The following is a 17,647-nucleotide window of genomic DNA, read 5'->3' as shown; positions in this document are numbered from 1 at the left end:
TATTTATTTATTTATTTATTTATTTATTTATTTTTGAGACAGAGTCTCACTCGGTTGCCAGGCTGGAGGGCAGTGGCTCAATCTTGGCTCACTGCAACCTCCACCTCCCAAGTTCAAGCGATTTTCCTGCTTCAGCCTACCCAGTAGCTGGGATTACAGGCACCCACCACCAAGCCCAGCTAATTTTTAAATTTTTTAGTAGAGACAGAGTTTCACCATGTTGACCAGGCTGGTCTTGAATTCCTGATATCTTGACTTGTGATCTGCTTTGCCTCAGCCTCCCAAGTGCTGAAATTATAGGCATGAGCCACCGTGCCCAGCTAGGATATCCCTATTTTGCTCTTGACCTTAACACGAATATTTATAGCTAACACTTACTAAACATGTACATGAAAAACAGGCCAGAAACATTTCCCAAACTTAAAATAGCTACAATTACTATCACTGCTTTTAATTTACACAAAACTTTATTTGCACAATTGAAGGGCCTTTTAATTCAGAAAAGGGGCAATTAATATTTTTCATGTTTTATAGAGAGAAAAATAGACATTAGGAAAAAATAATTCTGGTCACAGCCAGAGAATAAAAGTGACTGGTGGCTTTGGAATGGAGGTGGTGTCTCTGTGTCCTGACTTGCGGCTCCTACCAAGCCCCCCAAAAGACAGGCAAAAGATGAAAGTTCAGAAAACTTAATTTAATAAAGTACAAAAAAATTATCAAGACCTATCAAGACCTGTAATGAACCTATAGATCAATTTGGGGAGAACTGATATCTTTATAAAAATACTGAGTTTTCCAGCTATAAACGTGATGGATAACTTTGTCTTTAATTTCTCAAAAATTTTCTTTGAGATGTGTGTGTGCGCGCGCCCACGCGCCCACGCGTGTGCAGGTGCTTTACGCATCTTTTTTGTTTCTTTGTTTGGTTTTGTTTTTTTGGTAGAAAGAGTCTCCTTCTGGTGTCCAGGCTGGTCTTCAACTCCTGGTCTCGGGTGACTCTTCTGCCTTGGGCTCTCAAAGTGCTGGGACTACAGGTGTGAGCCACCACCTTGGCTATCTTTTAAAGATTTATTCCTAGGTATTGAATGCAAATGGTAATAGTTTTCTTTTCATTTTTCTTTTTTTTAGACAGAGTCTCACTCTGTCACCAGGTTGGAGTGCAGTGGCGTGATCCTGGCTCAGTGTAATCTCCACCTCCCGGGTTCAAGAGATTCTCTTGCCTCAGTTTCCCAAGTAGCTGGGACTACACGTGCGTGTCATCATGCCCAGCTAATTTTTATATTTTTAGTAGAGACAGAGTTTCACCATGTTGGCCAGGTTGGTCTTGAACTTCTCATCTCAAGTGATCTGCCCACCTCAGCCTCCCAAATAGCTGGGATTACAGGGGTGCACCACCACGCCCAGCTAATTTTTGTATTTTTAGTAAAGACAGGGTTTCATCATGTTGTCCAGGATGGTCTTCATTTCTTGACTTGTGATCTGCATCGCCTCGGCCTCCCAAAATGCTGGGATTACAGGTGTGAGCCACCGTGCCTGACTGGTAATAATTTTCCAATTGCCCATTGATGGGATACAGATACAGAAATATAAATATTGGGGCCAGGTGAGGTGGCTCACGCCTATCATCCCAGCACTTTGGGGGAAGCCGAGCAGGGAGGATGCTTGAAGCCAAGAGTTTGAGACCAGCCTGGGAAGCAGTGAGACCTCATCTCCACAAAAAATAAATTTTTTTTTTTTTTCTTGGGGACGGAGTTTCGCTCTTGTTACCCAGGCTGGAGTGCAATGGCGCGATCTCGGCTCACCGCAACCTCCGCCTCCTGGGTTCAGGCAATTCTCCTGCCTCAGCCTCCTGAGTAGCTGGGATTACAGGCACGTGCCACCATGCCCAGCTAATTTTTTGTATTTTTAGTAGAGATGGGGTTTCACCATGTTGACCAGGATGGTCTCGATCTCTTGACCTCGTGATCCACCCGCCTCGGCCTCCCAAAGTGCTGGGATTACAGGCTTAAGCCACCGCGCCCGGCCTAAAAAATAAATTTTAAAAAAATTAGCTGGGAGTGGTGGTACATGCTTGTAGTCCCAGCTACCTAGAAGGCTGAGATGGGAGGACTGCTTGAGCCTAGGAGTTGCAGGCTGCAGTAAGTTATGATCACACTACTGCACGCCAGCCTGGATAACAAAGTGAGATCCTACCTCAAAAAAAAAAAGGAAACAACTTTGTATTTTCATTTACTAATTTTAAGAGTTTATCTGAATATCTCTTGAATTTTCTACATACCTATTGTTTTTCAAAAAAACTCTTTTGTTTTTCCTTTCAAATCTTTAGACATTTTCCTTGCCTTACTGAGGACAGTTTTTTAATTAATGAAATGTTATAAAAATCTACTGTGAAGGAAACAGAACCTGCAAATAAATTAGTACTTGGTATGTTTCAAGAGCCCAGGTTCCTACAAATTTTATCACCTAAGGGGTTACGGGTAGAGGTACTGACTGCCAGATGTAGCCATCTGATTATTGTTTAAGTTCCTTTTTTTTTTTTTTTTTTTTGAGACAGGGTTTTGCTCTGTCGCCAGGCTGGAGTGCAGTGGCATGGTCTAAGCTCACTGCAACCTCTGCCTCCTGGGTTCAAGTGATTCTCCTGCCCCAGCCTCCTGAGTAGCTGGGATTACAGGCGCATGTCACCATGCCCAGCTAAGTTTTGTATTTTTAGTAGAGACGGGGTTTCACCACATTGGCCAGGATGGTCTTAATCTCCTGACCTTGTGATCTACCCACCTCGGCTTCCCAAAGTGCTAGGATTACAAGCATAAGCCACCTCGCCCAGCCAAGTTATTTCTTGTTTTTGTTTTTTTGAGTCAGAGTCTCACTCTGTTACTCAGGCTGGAGTGTGGTGGAACGATCTCGGCTTACTGCAACCTCTGTCTCACAGTTTTAAGCGATTCTCCTCCCTCAGCCTCTTGAGCAGCTGGGACTACAGGCATGTGCCACCACATCTGGGTAATTTTTTTTGTATGTTTAGTAAAGATGGCATTTCACTATGTTGGCCAGGTTGGTCTTGAACTCCTGAGCTCAAGTGATCCACCTGCCTCAGCCTCCCAAAGTGCTGGGAATACAGGCATGAGCCACTGTGCCCAGCTTGATTACTGTTTAAGTTAATGAAAACAATTCTTCAACAAAACTGATGAAAGAACATAACCGTTGGAAAAACAGGATTGTCTTCTGCATATGTAACAGGAGATGAAAAAGTGATACCTCATCTAATTATCTGTAAAACTTCTATTTCAGAGACAAAGAAGTGGAAAAATATGATTTACATTTAATAGTGTGTAAAGTTAATACAATTAAATTATAAATTCTCTAAAGCTTATGTAACAAACCCTTTTTCCTTGGGGGCTTGGGGGCAGTGAATTCCACAAGCTAGGCTGAAATACCACTTTGTGATTACTAGATGCATTTTCTTTTAGGTTTTACCTTATATTTCATTGTATGCCTGTTGTCCTACCAAATATTGCTGGCACCTCCTTTGATCATCACAAGTGTCCCAGCTAGCTGTAGACCAGCTAAAGAAGTAGTAGGAAAACCTAGGTTTTAGTTCTGGCCCACTCCTTGAGAGTAGTAATTTCACCTTTCTGAGAATATCATCATCTTTCTTTTTTTTTTTTTTTTGAGACGGAGACTTGCACTGTCGCCCTGGCTGGAGTGCAGTGGCATGCTCTCTGCTCACTGCAACCTTCACCTCCCAGGTTCAAGCGATTCTCTTGCCTCAGCCTCCCAAGTAGCTGGGATTACAGGCGCCCACCACCACACCTGGCCAATTTTTTCTATTTTTAGTAAAAATGGGGTTTCACTATGTTGACAAGGTTGGTCTTGAACTCCTGACCTCGTAATTCACCCACCTCAGTCTCTCAAAGTGCGGGGATTATAGGCGTGAGCCACCACGCCTGGTCATTCTTTCTTACAGGGTTATGTTGAGAATTTAATGAGATCCTAGATATAAAACTGGTACATAAACTGTAAAATGCAACACATTTTCTTTTTTTCTTTCTTTTTGCTCTGTCACCCAGGCTGGAGTGCAGTGGCTTGATCTTGGCTCACTACAACGTCTGCCTCTCAGGTTCAAATGATTCTCCTGCCTCAGCCTCCCTAGTAGCTGAGATTACAGGTGCATGCCACCACGCCTGGCTAATTTTTGTATAGTAGAGATGGGGTTTCACTACATTGAACAGGCTGGCCTCAAACTCCTGATCTCAGGTGATCCGCCTGCCTCGACCTCTCAAAGTGCTGGGATTATAGGCATGAGCCACTGTGCCAGGCCAGAATGCAACACGTTCTAACAAGAATCTTTAGAAAGAAATTACATCAGTTTCTGTCAGTGAAAATGGAGGAGCGGTGAGCTCTAAGGGCCATTCCTTCAGAGAAACAGTGAAAACGCAGAATAAACTTCACTGAAACTCTGGAAGATAGTCAAAGGTTTACAGCAACCAAGCAAATGCTTAAGTAAGAAAAAAAGTGACTGAAACTTGGCAGGAGAGCTTTGTAGCATTTTAACTTATCCTCACTCCATCCCTTACTTTCTGTACCAGTGGCAGTCTTAAAGATGGCAGCCTCCATTCCTGTTGTGAGATTCTGGTGATAGTGGAAGCAATGCAGCTCTATGCTCAAAGAACTGTGGTCATCTGTTTTGACCTGTCAGGTAGCTTTCTAAACACTAATGCAAAGTGCTTGCCTTCATTTTGCTTAACTTGGAATTCTCTCAGGATGGAGAAGTGGCTAAGCTTCTTTTGTCAAAAACATTATGTCTTAGTCTGTTTGTGTTCCTACAACAAAATACCACAGATTGGGTAATTTATAAAGAACAGTTGTCTCACAGTTCTGGAAGCTGGAAAGTCCAAGATCCATTCATAAGACAGGGCAAACCCATTTACATGAGCACCCACCCCTCCTTTTTTTTTGTTGCCAGGCTGGAGTGTGGTAGCACAATCTTGGCTCACTGCAACCTCTACCTCCCGGGTTCAAGCAGTTCTCCTGCCTCAGCCTCCTAAGTAGCTGGGACTACTGGTGCCACGATACTGTGCCCAACTAATTTTTTTTTTTTTTTTTTGTATTTTTAGTAGAAACGAGGTTTCACTATGTTGGCCAGGNTTTAGTAGAAACGAGGTTTCACTATGTTGGCCAGGATGGTCTCCATCTCTTAACCTCATGATCTGCCCGCCTTGGCCTCCCAAAGTGTTCGGATTACAGGTGTGAGCCACTGCCCTGGGCCGACATGAGCCCTTTCTATAACAGCAATATTGTATTCACAAGGACAAGCCCTCATGATCTAAACATGTCCTAAAAGTCCCCACTTCCCAACACTGTTGCACTAGGGATTACATTTTAACTCATGAATTTTGAAGGAGACACAAACATTCAAACCACAGCACATTTAAGGTCAAATGAACCAGCTGTTGCCAGCTGGGGCAAAGGGTATCAGTTGGGGCCAACAGTAGATATGACAAAAGGCCTCAGAGGAAAAGGTGGGGAGTGAGATGCTAAGGGGAATAAGGGTTCTGAAAAGTTTCCATATATTACTGGGAGCTTAGAAGGCCATACACATGCCAACAATAGTGTACATGCTCAGAAAGGACCATTCTGTGAACGAATGGCCCTTAGAGCTTGCCACTCCTCCATTTCACATGCCAACAATAGTGTACGTGCTCAGAAAACACCTAAGAAAGCCCTAAGATCTCATTTCTGGCTGACTTTCAAGTTCTGTACAAGCAGGAAGTAAAGGCAAAGCAGAGTTGTAATCTGCACGGCTGAGTGTTGAAGGTGTGCTCCAACATACACAGAGAAATCAGCTGTGAAGATGGGGAGTTTTGTGGTTTTATTGGTGCCAGGCATTTACGAAAACCTCTGTAAAATCACTGGCTGATCACTAAGCTTATCGAACAGAGAATATAGTGACCACATACAACAACAACAAAATCTTTTTTTTTTTGAGACAGGGTCTCACTCTGTTGCCCAGGCTGGAGTACAATGGCATGATCATGTCTTACTGTAGCCTTGACCCTACCATCTCAGCCTCCCGAGTAGCTGGGACCATGGGTACAGGCCACCACACCTAGGTAATTTTTGTATTTTTTGTAGAGAAAGGGTTTCGCCATGTTGCCCAGGCTGGTCTCGAACTCCTGGGCTCAAGTGATCTGCCCACCTCAGCCTCCCAAAGTGTTGGGATTAAAGGTGTGAGCCACTGTGCCCAGCCAAGAATACACACATACACACAAAAAAGAAGAGTCACTGAACAAACAACCATAACCTATAACAAGTAGTAAGAACAAAGCCTGAAGATGGGGAGAATCGGATTTCCAGAGTTATCACACTGTAATATCCAAAATGTCCAGTTTTCAACAAAGAATTATGAAGCATGCAAAGTCCATTCATAGGAAAGAACAAAATGAATAGAAATTGTTCCTGAGGAAGTCCAGACATTGGACTTATTACATAAATACTTTAAATCAACTGTCTCTTTTTTTGAGACAAAGTCTCACTTTGTAATCCAGGCTAGAGTGCAATGGCATGATCTTGGCTTACTGCAATCTCCACCTCCCAGGTTCCAGCAATTCTCATGCCTCAGCCTCCCGAGTAACTGAGACTACAGACATGTGCCACCATGCCGAGCTAAATTTTTTGAATTTTTGTTGCTGTTGTTTAGCAGAGAAGAGGTTTCACCATGTTGGGCAGGCTGTTCTCAAACTACCGACTTCAGGTGATCCGCCCACCTTGGCCTTCCAAAGCGTTGGGATTACAGGTGTGAACCACCATGTCTGACCTTAAAGCAACTGTCTTAAATATACTCAAAGATCTAAATGAAACCAGTAAATTGTCTTAGCAAATAGTGAATACAAATGAGACAAATTATAAAAACTAAATAGAAATTCTAGGGCTAAAAAGTATAATAACTGAAATGAAAAATTTATTAGAAGGGTTCAACAGAAGATCTGAGCAAGCAGAGAATGAGTGCACCTGAAGACAGGTTATTTGAAGTTATCCAGACTGAGAAGCAGAAAGGAAAAAAAAAAGGTAAAGAAAAATGAAGAGTCTGAGAGACTTGTGAGCCACCATTAAGCACACCAACATAAGTATAATGAGAGTTCCAGAGGGAAGTAGAGAAAGGAGCAGAAAGAATATTTGAAGAAATAAGGGCCCCAAACTCCCCAAATTTGATGAAAGACATGAACAAGGCTGGGCATGGTGGCTCACGCCTGTAATCCCAGCATTTTGGAAAGCCAAGGCAGGTGGATCATGAGGTCAAGAGATCGAGACCATCCTGGCCAACATGGTGAAACCCCATCTCTACTAAAAACACAAAAATTGGCTGGGCGTGGTGGTGTGCACCTGTAGTCCCAGCGACTTGGGAGGCTGAGGCAGGAGAACAGCATGAACCTGGGAGGCGGAGGTTACAGTGAGCCAAGATGGCACCACTGCACTCCAGCCTGGTGACAGAGAGACTCTGTTTCAAAAAAAAAAAAAAAAAAAAAAAAAAAAAAAAAAAAAAAAAAAAAAAAAAAAAAAAGACATGAACAAAAAAAGTATCAACGGAGAATTCTATACCTAGCAAAACTATCCTTCAGAAATTAGCTGGGTGTGGTGGCATGCCTTTGGAAGGGTAAGGTGAGAGGTTTGCTAGTACCCTAATTACCAGATATTCTATATATTTATTTTTTAAATTTATTTACTGACTCCCCAACCTTTGCCCCAACATAAGAGAACAGAGATTTAGATTTAGGCACTGCTATATACCTAACATCTTGAACAGTGCCTAGCACAGAAGTAGTAATCAATTTTGATGGAATAAACATGATTAAATAAAAAAGCACAAATACCTACCAAGAATACATGTCATGGGGCAGGTTTCTTCCAGATTACTCAGAAATACTTCTTTTTTGTAGAACATTTTTGTGGGCTCGTGCTCCGTCTCTTCTGGGTGAATGAAGATGGGGCCATAAAAATATGCAGCTCCATCTCGAACCCATACTTTTTCGATTCTTGGGGAGACAAATATAGAAATTACATTAAAATAGCTTCCTTCTTGAAATATTAACAAAAATTCCATTAACCAAAACTTAGTAATGTGTACCATTTAGAGAAGTTTCATTGGCTGTTTTGATAAGACGTTATTAACTTTTCCCCCATTAAACACATGAAAAGATACTTAGAAAAACAGAGAGAAACATTTGGCTATAAGTCCAAGGGAAAAATTTTTTTAACATAATATCAAGGCACAAAACTTAATAATTTTATGTAACAACCAGGTTTTCTTTCTGAGACGTTCATGAAGAAAGCTGAATGAAGCATCTGTCATCGGATTTGTAAACCAAACAAAGACACAAACCATCAATATTTTGGGTCAGATCACATGAGTGGCAGACATTTCTTTAAGACAGTGGTTTATAATCTTTTTGAAGGTCAAGATCTAATACCCCGGCCGGGCGCGGTGGCTCACGCCTGTAATCCCGGCACTTTGGGAGGCTGAGGCGGGTGGATCACAAGGTCAACAGATCGAGACCATCCTGGTCAACATGGTGAAATCCCGTCTCTACTAAAAATACAAAACATTAGCTGGGCATGGTGGCGCTTGCCTGTAATCCCAGCTACTGAGGAGGCTGAGGCAGGAGAATTGCCTGAGCCCAGGAGGTGGAGGTTGCCGTGAGCCGAGATCACGCCATTGCACTCCAGCCTGGGTAACAAGAGCGAAACTCCGTCTCAAAAAAAGATCTAATACCCCTGGCTGGGCACAGTGGCTCACACCTGTAATCCCAGCACTTTGGGAAGCCAAGATGGGCAAATCCTGTGAGCTCAGGAGTTCAAGACCAGCCTGGACAACATGGTGAAACCCCATCTCCACTAAAAATACAAAAATTAGCCAGGTATGGTAGTGTACACCTATAGTCCCAGCTACTTGGGAGGCTGAGAAGATGGCTTCAGGCCAGGAGGTGGAGGTTGTAGTGAGCTGAGATCATGCCACTGCACTCTAGCCTAGGTGACAGAGCCAGGCACTGTCTCAAAAAAATAAATAAATAAAAAAGAGATCTAGTACCCCTTCATCCCTTGAGAATTTGATGAAAGCCAGTATTCTTGACAACCAACCCAAAAAGTTGACATTATTATTGTCCCATATTCTCGTAATTCCTCATATGAAGTATTGTACTTATCTCAGTTAATAATAACCGTACCCTTTCAGATCCTCAGGCTTACACACAGAAGTCACCCCTGACTTATCTTTCTCAGATCCTACATCCCATTTTTCAATAATACTATTAATTTGACCTTCAAAATACTATCCTGTGCAATCACCCTGGTCTCAAGCAGCGTCATTCTTGCCTGGATTATTGCAACCACCTCCTAGGTGATGGATCTCCTTGCTTCTACTTTGACTCTTTTTTTTTTTTTTGAGACAGAGTCTCACTCTGTCGCCCAGGCTGGAGGGCAGTGGAGTGGTCTTGGCTCACTGCAACCTCTACCTCCTGGGTTCAGGTGATTCTCCTGCCTCAGCCTCCTTAGTAGCTGGGACTATAGGCATGTGCCACCATGCCTGGCTAATTTTTTTGTATTTTTAGTAGAGACGGGGTTTCACCATCTTGCCTAGGCTAGTCTCAAACGCTTGACCTCATGATCTACCCACCTCAGCCTCCCAAAGTGCTGGGATTACAGATGTGAGTCACTGTGCCTGGCCTACCTTGACTCTTTATGGTCTATTCTCAATACCAAATAGGCAGAGCAATCCTACTAAGATCTAAATCAAATGTCACTTCTGGTGCTTGAAACAATCAGATGGCACTCCATGAAACTCAGTAAAAGCTCAAGTCCCTATAATGGTCTCTGAGGCCCTATGTGATGTGGACCCTACCTCTGGCACTTATCTCTTACTAACTCATGAATAGCTCACTCTCCTAGTAACAAACAGGCTGGCATACTTCTCTCTCAGGTGTTTATACTGGCTGTTCCCACTACCTGGAATCTTTTCTCTCTGGATATTCACATTACTCATCAGTTTCTTCAAGTGTTGGCTCAGCTGCTGACTTCTCTGTGAGGCCTATATAAGCTATTCTCCCTGCTCCAACCACGGACCCTCTTCTCCCCCTGTCCTGCTCTATTTTTTCTACAGCATGTATTACAATCTAACATACTATATACTTTACTTATTCAAGATGTTTATTGTTGTCTTCATACTAGAAAAAAGCTCCACAAGACATTTATTCATTAATGTATCCTCAGAGCCTGGTAAACAGTCGGAATAAATGCTTACTGAATGATGAACAGATATGAGAAGGAAACTGAAGCCCGGAGGGATAAATCATTCACTTAAGGACCTAAAACTAGCAGAGCTGGGACTCAGGGAACCAACTACTGTTCTTAACCAGTATCCTCTCCTGCCCAACCCTATATTACTCTGCTGTGTTTGCCATCCAACCATACTGTCATTCTTTTGTCATTTACTTGTTCATCAAATATCTGAGCCCCTACTATGTTTCATGCACTATGATTTGACAATAACATAATGAACACCAATCTGTGATACGTATGCTAAGGAGAAGGAAATATGTGGTGCTCTGAGAGTGTGCAACAGGGAGACTTAACCCAGTCTGCAGGGGACAGGAAAGACTTCCTTTTAAGGCAGTGCCATTTCAAATTTATGTTAAAGGAGTTTACCATATGAAGTAGGCAGGGAGATTTCTGAGCTGAGAGTTCTGTAAATAGTGGAAGAAAACAAAAGAGCCCATGGGAGTAAAGAAGAAAGTGTGGTTGGAAGGGAATGTGGTGTGAGAAGAAGCTGGAGAAATTGCCAGAAGGACTGTGTCTTCATCAGAAGGGTGATTAATTTCTACTGGGTCCAGATTTCTTGGATTCAACCTCATCTTCCCTATTTGAATGATACTCGCCTGCCCACGCGAGGACGCACGAGGCCATGGGACTTGATGAAGACACAGTCGCCAACCTTCAGCCACATGTCATTGTAATGGAGCTGCTCAAAGTAGTGGCAACCTGGTTCACCATTGGACATTTCCACAGGGACATCTTCTTTTTCCTGTTGTAAAGAAAACTGGCTGAAGAAAGGTAGCTGATAATCAAGAAATAGAGAAGGTAAGAAAGGAAAGCAGACATTCTTTCACATTAACTAAAAAGAAAAAACAACTATTGGTTAGGTGCAACAGCTTACATCTATAATCTCAGCATTTTGGGAGGTCAAGGCAGGAGAATTGCTCGAGCCCAAGTGTTTGAGACCAGTTTGGGCAACACAGTGAGACCCTATCTCAACTAAAAAGAGAAATTAAAAAATTAATCAGGCACGGTAGCGCACACCTGTAGTCCCAGCTACTTAGGAGACTGTGGTGGGTAGATCACTTGAGCTTGGGAGGTCAAGGTTGCAGTGAGCTAGGATAACACCACTGTACTCCAGCCTGGGTGACAGAACAAGACCCTGTCACACATACAAAAAAGTAAATTAAAACAAAAAAACACATAAATAGAAACTTTGAAGGAGGCTAGGAAACCAAAAAATTAGATTGTTGAAATAAACTAAGTCTTATCAAGTATCTATTTTACATTTCTAGTTAATTTTCCTAAAATATTATCCCAAGATGTTTTTATCCTGTCTTTCTCCTGTCTTCAATTCCCACAGCCTTTAGGAAAAAAAAAAAACTGGAGAGGATTTATCAGTATTTAAAAGCAGACTCATTAATGCATTACTAGAGTATAAGGCACAAATTCTACACATGCTTCCTTTCTATCACATTTACTGAGTTCCCTTAATGTCTTAACATTAACAATTGATAGACTTAGGCCAGGCATAGTGGCTCATGTCATAACCCCCACACTCTGGGAGGCCAAGGTGGAAGGACTGCTTGAGCCCAAGGAGTTCAAGACTAGCCTGGGCAATATACTGAGACCTCATTTCCAAAAAATTTTAAAAATTAGTTGCCCTTGGTGACATGCACCTGTATTCACAGCTACTTAGGAGGCTGAGGTGGAAAGACTGCTTGGACCTGGGAATCAGAGTTTGCAGGGAACAGGGGCTGTACCACTGAACTCCAGCTTGGGAAACAAAGTAAGACCCTGTCTCAAAAAAAAGAAACCATAAAAAACAACTGATAGATTTAAAATGTTTACTATTTTGATTTGTTCCAACAAGGAAAGGAATAGCATAGCCTCTGTGACATAAACACACTCAGTTATTTAATAAATTACGGCATCTGTTACCTACTGACTGCTATAACCTTGGGCAAATTACCTGACCTCTTATGCCTTAGTTTCCTCATTTGTAAAATGAAGACAATGATAGTGTGGACACCAGACAGGACTGTTAGGAAGCTTAAGTGACATAATCCATGCTCAAGTACATAGAAAAATGCTTGACTCATAACAACCACTTAACAGACACAATTATTTTTGTTGTTTTATAGTCCTGACTAAAAAAGAAAAAGCAAAAGGAAGATATTTTCAACTAATGTAAATATGGTAAAGAAGAACCACCATTTACTGAGAACCTAACAGACAATGGGCACAGGGCGAGATGTTATAAATATATTAACTCCAAAACATATATAGCTGAGGGAACTCCAGTGACTCCAAGTTTCTATAGCATCTTCTGGTGAATATCTCAACTTCGCACTTAAAAAAAAAACCCTCCAATGTCCCTCCAATGTCCAAGTAATTTAATATTCTGATTTTTATGACTTCAAATGTGATACTGAAGTGGTATTCTTGGAAAATCATTAAGAATGAGGGAACGCCGGGCACGGTGCTCACACCTGTAATCCCAGCACTTTGGAAGGCCAAGGCAGGCAGATCACTTGAGGCCAGGAGTTCGAGACCAGACTGGCCAACATGGTAAAACCCCATCTCTACTAAAGATACAACAAGTAGCCAGGAACGGTGGTGTGTGCCTGTAGCCCCAGGAACTCAGGAAACTGAGGCATAAGAATTGCTTGAACCCAGGAAGCAGAGGTTGCAGTGAGCCGAGATTGTGCCACTACATTTCAGCCTGGACAGACCTTGTCTCAAAAAAAAAGAAATCAGAGAGGTTCCATATATATGATGGGAAAGGGTCATATGAGAGTGGAAGCTGTGAATAAAACAACCCATGAGATTAATAATACCTTTTCTTTTAAGGAATGGGTTCTACTCTAAAGTTATTATTGAAAGAAGTTCCAGCTGGGCACAGTGGCTCTGGCCTGTAATCCCAGCACTTTGGGAGGCCAAGGCAGGTGGATCACCTGAGGTCAGAAGTTCAAGATCAGCTTGATCAATACAGTAGAAACCCATCTCTACCAAAAATACAAAAATTAGCTGGCCATGGTGGTATGTGCCTGTAGTACCAGCTACTCAAAGACAGTAGAATCACTTAAACCTGGGATGGGGAGGTTGCAATGCGTCAAAATCCCACCACTGCACTCCAGCCTGGGTGACAGACTGAGACTCCGTCTCAAAAAAAGAAGAGTTCCTGAATGACCTGTCTTGGCCATGTAATATTAAAATAAAGATGAGACCACAAAGACCAAGTAACTCATATACAGAGAGTTCCTAGGGACTTCCAAATATCAGATTAAGAAATCTAGGTTAATTATCATGCTGGCTTCCACTGATAATTCTTTTTTTTTTTTTTTTTTGAGACAGAGTCTTGTTCTGTTGCCCAGGCTGGAGTGCAGTGGTGTGATTTCAGCTCACTGCAACCTTCATCTCCCTGGTTCAAGTGTTTCTCCTGCCTCTCCCTCCCAAGTAGCTGGGATTAAAGGCGCCTGCCACCATGCTGCCCGCCTCAGCTTCCCAAAGTGCTGGGATTAAGGTGTGAGCCACGAGCCTGACCGGACAATTCTTATTTTAAAAGAAATTATTTTATGATTCCCACACAATCCCATACTGGTAAAATATTTAAAAAATCACATTCTTTCTCATGCTTCCTTTCTAACACAATACTGTTAGGACATTAAAATGGATGTTTTCTCTATGACACTAAGAATTCCATATTTTTCCAGTTTTCACATTAACAATTTTACAACTCTATCTTTCTTGACTTTATACATTTGTTTGAAATAATTAAAACATTAGAGCATGCAAAACTTAAAATATAAAAGTCTTTCCTGACCCAACCTCAGAAACAATCACCTGGTTTAGTATATAGTATATAGTTTTTTATGTTGTTTTCACATTGGTATATGTAAATTACTTTTTTTCCCCTTAAACCTGTAGCACCTGGTACAAGTAGAATCACATCCAAGTATTAACTAGGCTTAACTCTGTTTAGTTTTCAGGATCACATAAGACTGGGCACATTTATGGTTGTACGGCTATAGCCATCTACTTTATTCCTTTCACTGGCTGCAGAGTATTACATTATATGATTGTATGACAACTCATTAAATTCTTTTTTTTTTTTTTTTTTTTTGAGATGGAGTTTCGCTCTGTCACCCAGGCTAGAGTGCAGTGGTGCATAATGGGCTCACTGAAACCTCTGCTGCCTGGGTTCAAGCGATTCTCCTGCCTCCGCCTCCTAAGCAGCTGGGATTACAGGCCTGTGCCACTATGCCCAGCTAATTTTTATATTTTCAGTAGATATGGGTCTTAACCTGACTTCAGGTAATCCGCCCACCTCGGCCTTCCAAGGTGCTGGGATCACAAGGGTGAGCAACTGTGCCCAGTCAGGGTTTATGCTTTTATAAATAAGTGATGTTGCCTCTTATTGAGAATCCTTTGGAGCACCTGTTTGAGTACTATCACTGGAGCACATTCTTTGCCATCAAACTGGTGGGTCAAAGACACCAATAGGGCTGGGTGCAGTGGCTCATGCCACTAATCCCAGCACTTTGGGAGGCTGAGGCAGGCGGTTCACTAGAGGTCAGGGATTTGTGACAAGCCTGGCCAACATGGTGAAACCCCGTCTCTACTAAAAATACAAAAATTAACTGAGTGTGGTGGTGCATGCCTGTAATCCCAGGTACTTAGGAAACCGAGGTGGCAGAATCACTTGAACCCAGGAGGCAGAGGTTGCAGTGAGCTGAGATCACGTCACTGTATTCCAGCCTGGGCAACAGCGAGACTCCATCTCAAAAAAAAAAAAAAAAAGACACCAACAGGATAAAAGTGTGTATGGTCTTATCCTGTACCAGGCTATACGTATTATCAGTCTTTTCTTTTTTCTTTTTTTGAGATGGAGTCTTGCTCTGTTGCCAGGTTGGAGTGCAGTGGCACGATCCCAGCTCACTGCAACCTCTGTCTCCCAGGTTCAAGAGATTCTCCTGCTTCGGCTTCCCAAGTAGCTGGGACTATAGGTGCACGCCACCATGTCCAGCTAATTTTCGTAGTTTTTAGTAGAGACAGGGTTTCACCATATTGTCCAGAATGGTCTTGATCTCTTGATCTTGTGATCTGCCCACCTCAGCGTCCCAAAGTGCTGAGATTACAGGCGTGAGCCACCTTGACTGGCCTATCAGCCTTTTCAACTCTTGCCATCCTGTCAGGCATTATACAAATTATTATACATGTTTTCGGCTGCCTCCCTTCTGTAATTTATGTATTTGGGCCTCTGCTCACTCTGTAGTGCTACTTTCCCCACCAGATTCCAAAGAGTTCTTTGCATATTAGAAACAGTAGTCCCTAGACTGTTTCATTAAACTTATATTTTCAATCATAAATCAATAAAACAATCAATGGTTTTATATAATGCACAGAAATCGCTGTCTATTCCAAATTATTGGAAAAAATTATAGGTAAATAACCATTTTCTAAATTAAATAAAATTTAAAAATTTTTCTGTAGAGACAAGGTCTTGCTATGTTGCCTAGGGTGGTCTGAAACTCCTGGCTGCAACTGATCCACCCGCCTTGGCCTCCCAAAATGCTGGGATTACAGGCGTGCGACACTGTACCAGGCTTCAATTTTGTTTTTTAACTGTAGTTTTATAAAATTGAATACATCTGGCAGGGCAAAGCTCTCTAATTTTTAAATTAAAAAAAAAATACCTCAGTTCGCTGTCAAAGGGCAAAGCTCTTTCATGCCCTTTCCCCCCTTCTTTTCTGGTGACTGTCACATATTTATTCTAATAAGAATGCTAGAATAATTTTGTCAAGTTTCAAAAACAATTTATGCAAGTCTTTTATGTCCTTCGGTAAATTTTTTTCCTAGAGGTTCTATACATTCCTTGTTAAGGCTATTTCTTAATGTATTTTGTTGTTAGTGTGAATTGGATATTTTCTTCCGTAAGATTTTTCTATCATTTGCTAAAGTATATTCAACACTTTCACTTTACTTTCAAAAGTCTTATTAGTTCATATAAGAAGACTGTTCATTTAATATATGGATTTTGAAATTTCTACTTGCTAAATTTTCTGTTTCCAAACCTTTCCAGTTCATTTCCCCTAATTATCTGCAAAAAAGTCTCGCTCTGTTGCCCAGGCTGGAGTGCTCTGTTGCCCCTCCTGGGCTCATGAGATACCCCCAACCTCAGCCCTCCAAGTAGTTGGGTGTACAAGCGTGTGCTACCATGCCTGGCTAATTTTCACATTTTTTATAGAGACGATCCTAGGTTAGTCGCAAAATCCTGGACTCGAGTGATCCACCTGCCTTGGCCTCCCAAAGTGCTAGGATTTTGGGCTATTTGGGCCTCTGCTCATTTTTGTAGTGCTGAGTGTGCACTACACACTTTTTGTAGTGTACAGGTGTGAACCACCACACTTGTCCTCTTGCTTCTTTATTGTCAATATTTTTACTGCTTTTGTTTATCTAACTACATTGGCTAACTTCAGAAAAATATTAAGTAACAGTAGGACAGCAAGCTGTTTTGTCCAGTATGCAACTTTAAAAAGGAATTTGTTTTATGGGCTTTAGGCTTGAGACACAAATATGAATTTTTTAAAAATCACACTTGAGGAAATACCTATTGAAACACTTTTAAAAAATCAAGATGCATTCTTCACCAAATAATTTTTCCTTCATCTAATGAAATAATAAATGAAATTCAAAGATTTTCCTAACTTTGAACAGTTCTTGCATCCTTAGAATAAACTCCCACTTCTTGATTATGTTGTTCTCAAAGAAGTAATTTCATTTCACTTACTTTTTTTCCCCAAGTAATTCTGGCATCAATATATATGAATAAGACTGAGTTGCAGTTTTTTGTTTCCATTTTTCATGATGTGGAATCAAGATTATTGTGGCTTTGCAAAACAAACTGGAAATTTCTTGTTCTCCATGCTGTGAAACAGTTTAAACAGCATAATAATCATAGGACCCTTAAAAAAAAAAGTCACCTACCTGTAATCCAAGCACTTTGGGAGGCCAAGGCAGGCAGATCATGAGGTCAAGAGACCGAGACCATCCTGGCCAACATGATGAAACCCCATTTCTACTAAAAATACAAAAATTAGCTGAGCGTGGTGGCATGGGTCTGTAGTCCCAGCTACTTGGGAGGCTGAGACAGGAGAATCGCCTGAACCCAGGAGGTGGAGGTTGCAGTGAGCTGAGATCACACCACTGTACTCCAGCTTGGCAAAAGGGTGATACTCCATCTCAAAAAAAAAATTTCAAAATATATGTACACTTTGGCCATTGCAGAAACCATCACCCACTTCCAAATTTAATAGGCCATCTTCCACATTCCATTGTTCTTTCA

At 41.7% G+C, this 17,647-nt stretch overlaps 1 protein-coding gene across 26 annotated transcripts in view; it reads right to left on the bottom strand.

Moving 5' to 3' along the window:
• Positions 1–17,647, bottom strand: part of PBRM1 (polybromo 1) — a 147,016-nt gene that overhangs the window by 23,435 nt on the left and 105,934 nt on the right. For all 26 annotated transcript variants that reach the window (XM_017539828.2, XM_037736327.1, XM_037736075.1 and 23 more), the window contains 2 exons: positions 10,923–11,068; positions 7,870–8,027 (listed from right to left, as the gene is read on the bottom strand). In XM_017539828.2, the coding sequence (XP_017395317.1) occupies positions 7,870–8,027; positions 10,923–11,068 (304 nt within the window). The remainder of the gene's footprint in view (positions 1–7,869; positions 8,028–10,922; positions 11,069–17,647) is intronic.

Source organism: Cebus imitator, unplaced genomic scaffold (assembly GCF_001604975.1).
Source record: "Cebus imitator isolate Cc_AM_T3 unplaced genomic scaffold, Cebus_imitator-1.0 Scaffold0, whole genome shotgun sequence".
In the NCBI taxonomy this organism is placed as follows: Eukaryota; Metazoa; Chordata; class Mammalia; order Primates; family Cebidae; genus Cebus; species Cebus imitator.
Note: the sequence above shows the minus strand (reverse complement) of the source record. Positions and strands in the feature narration are given on the sequence as shown.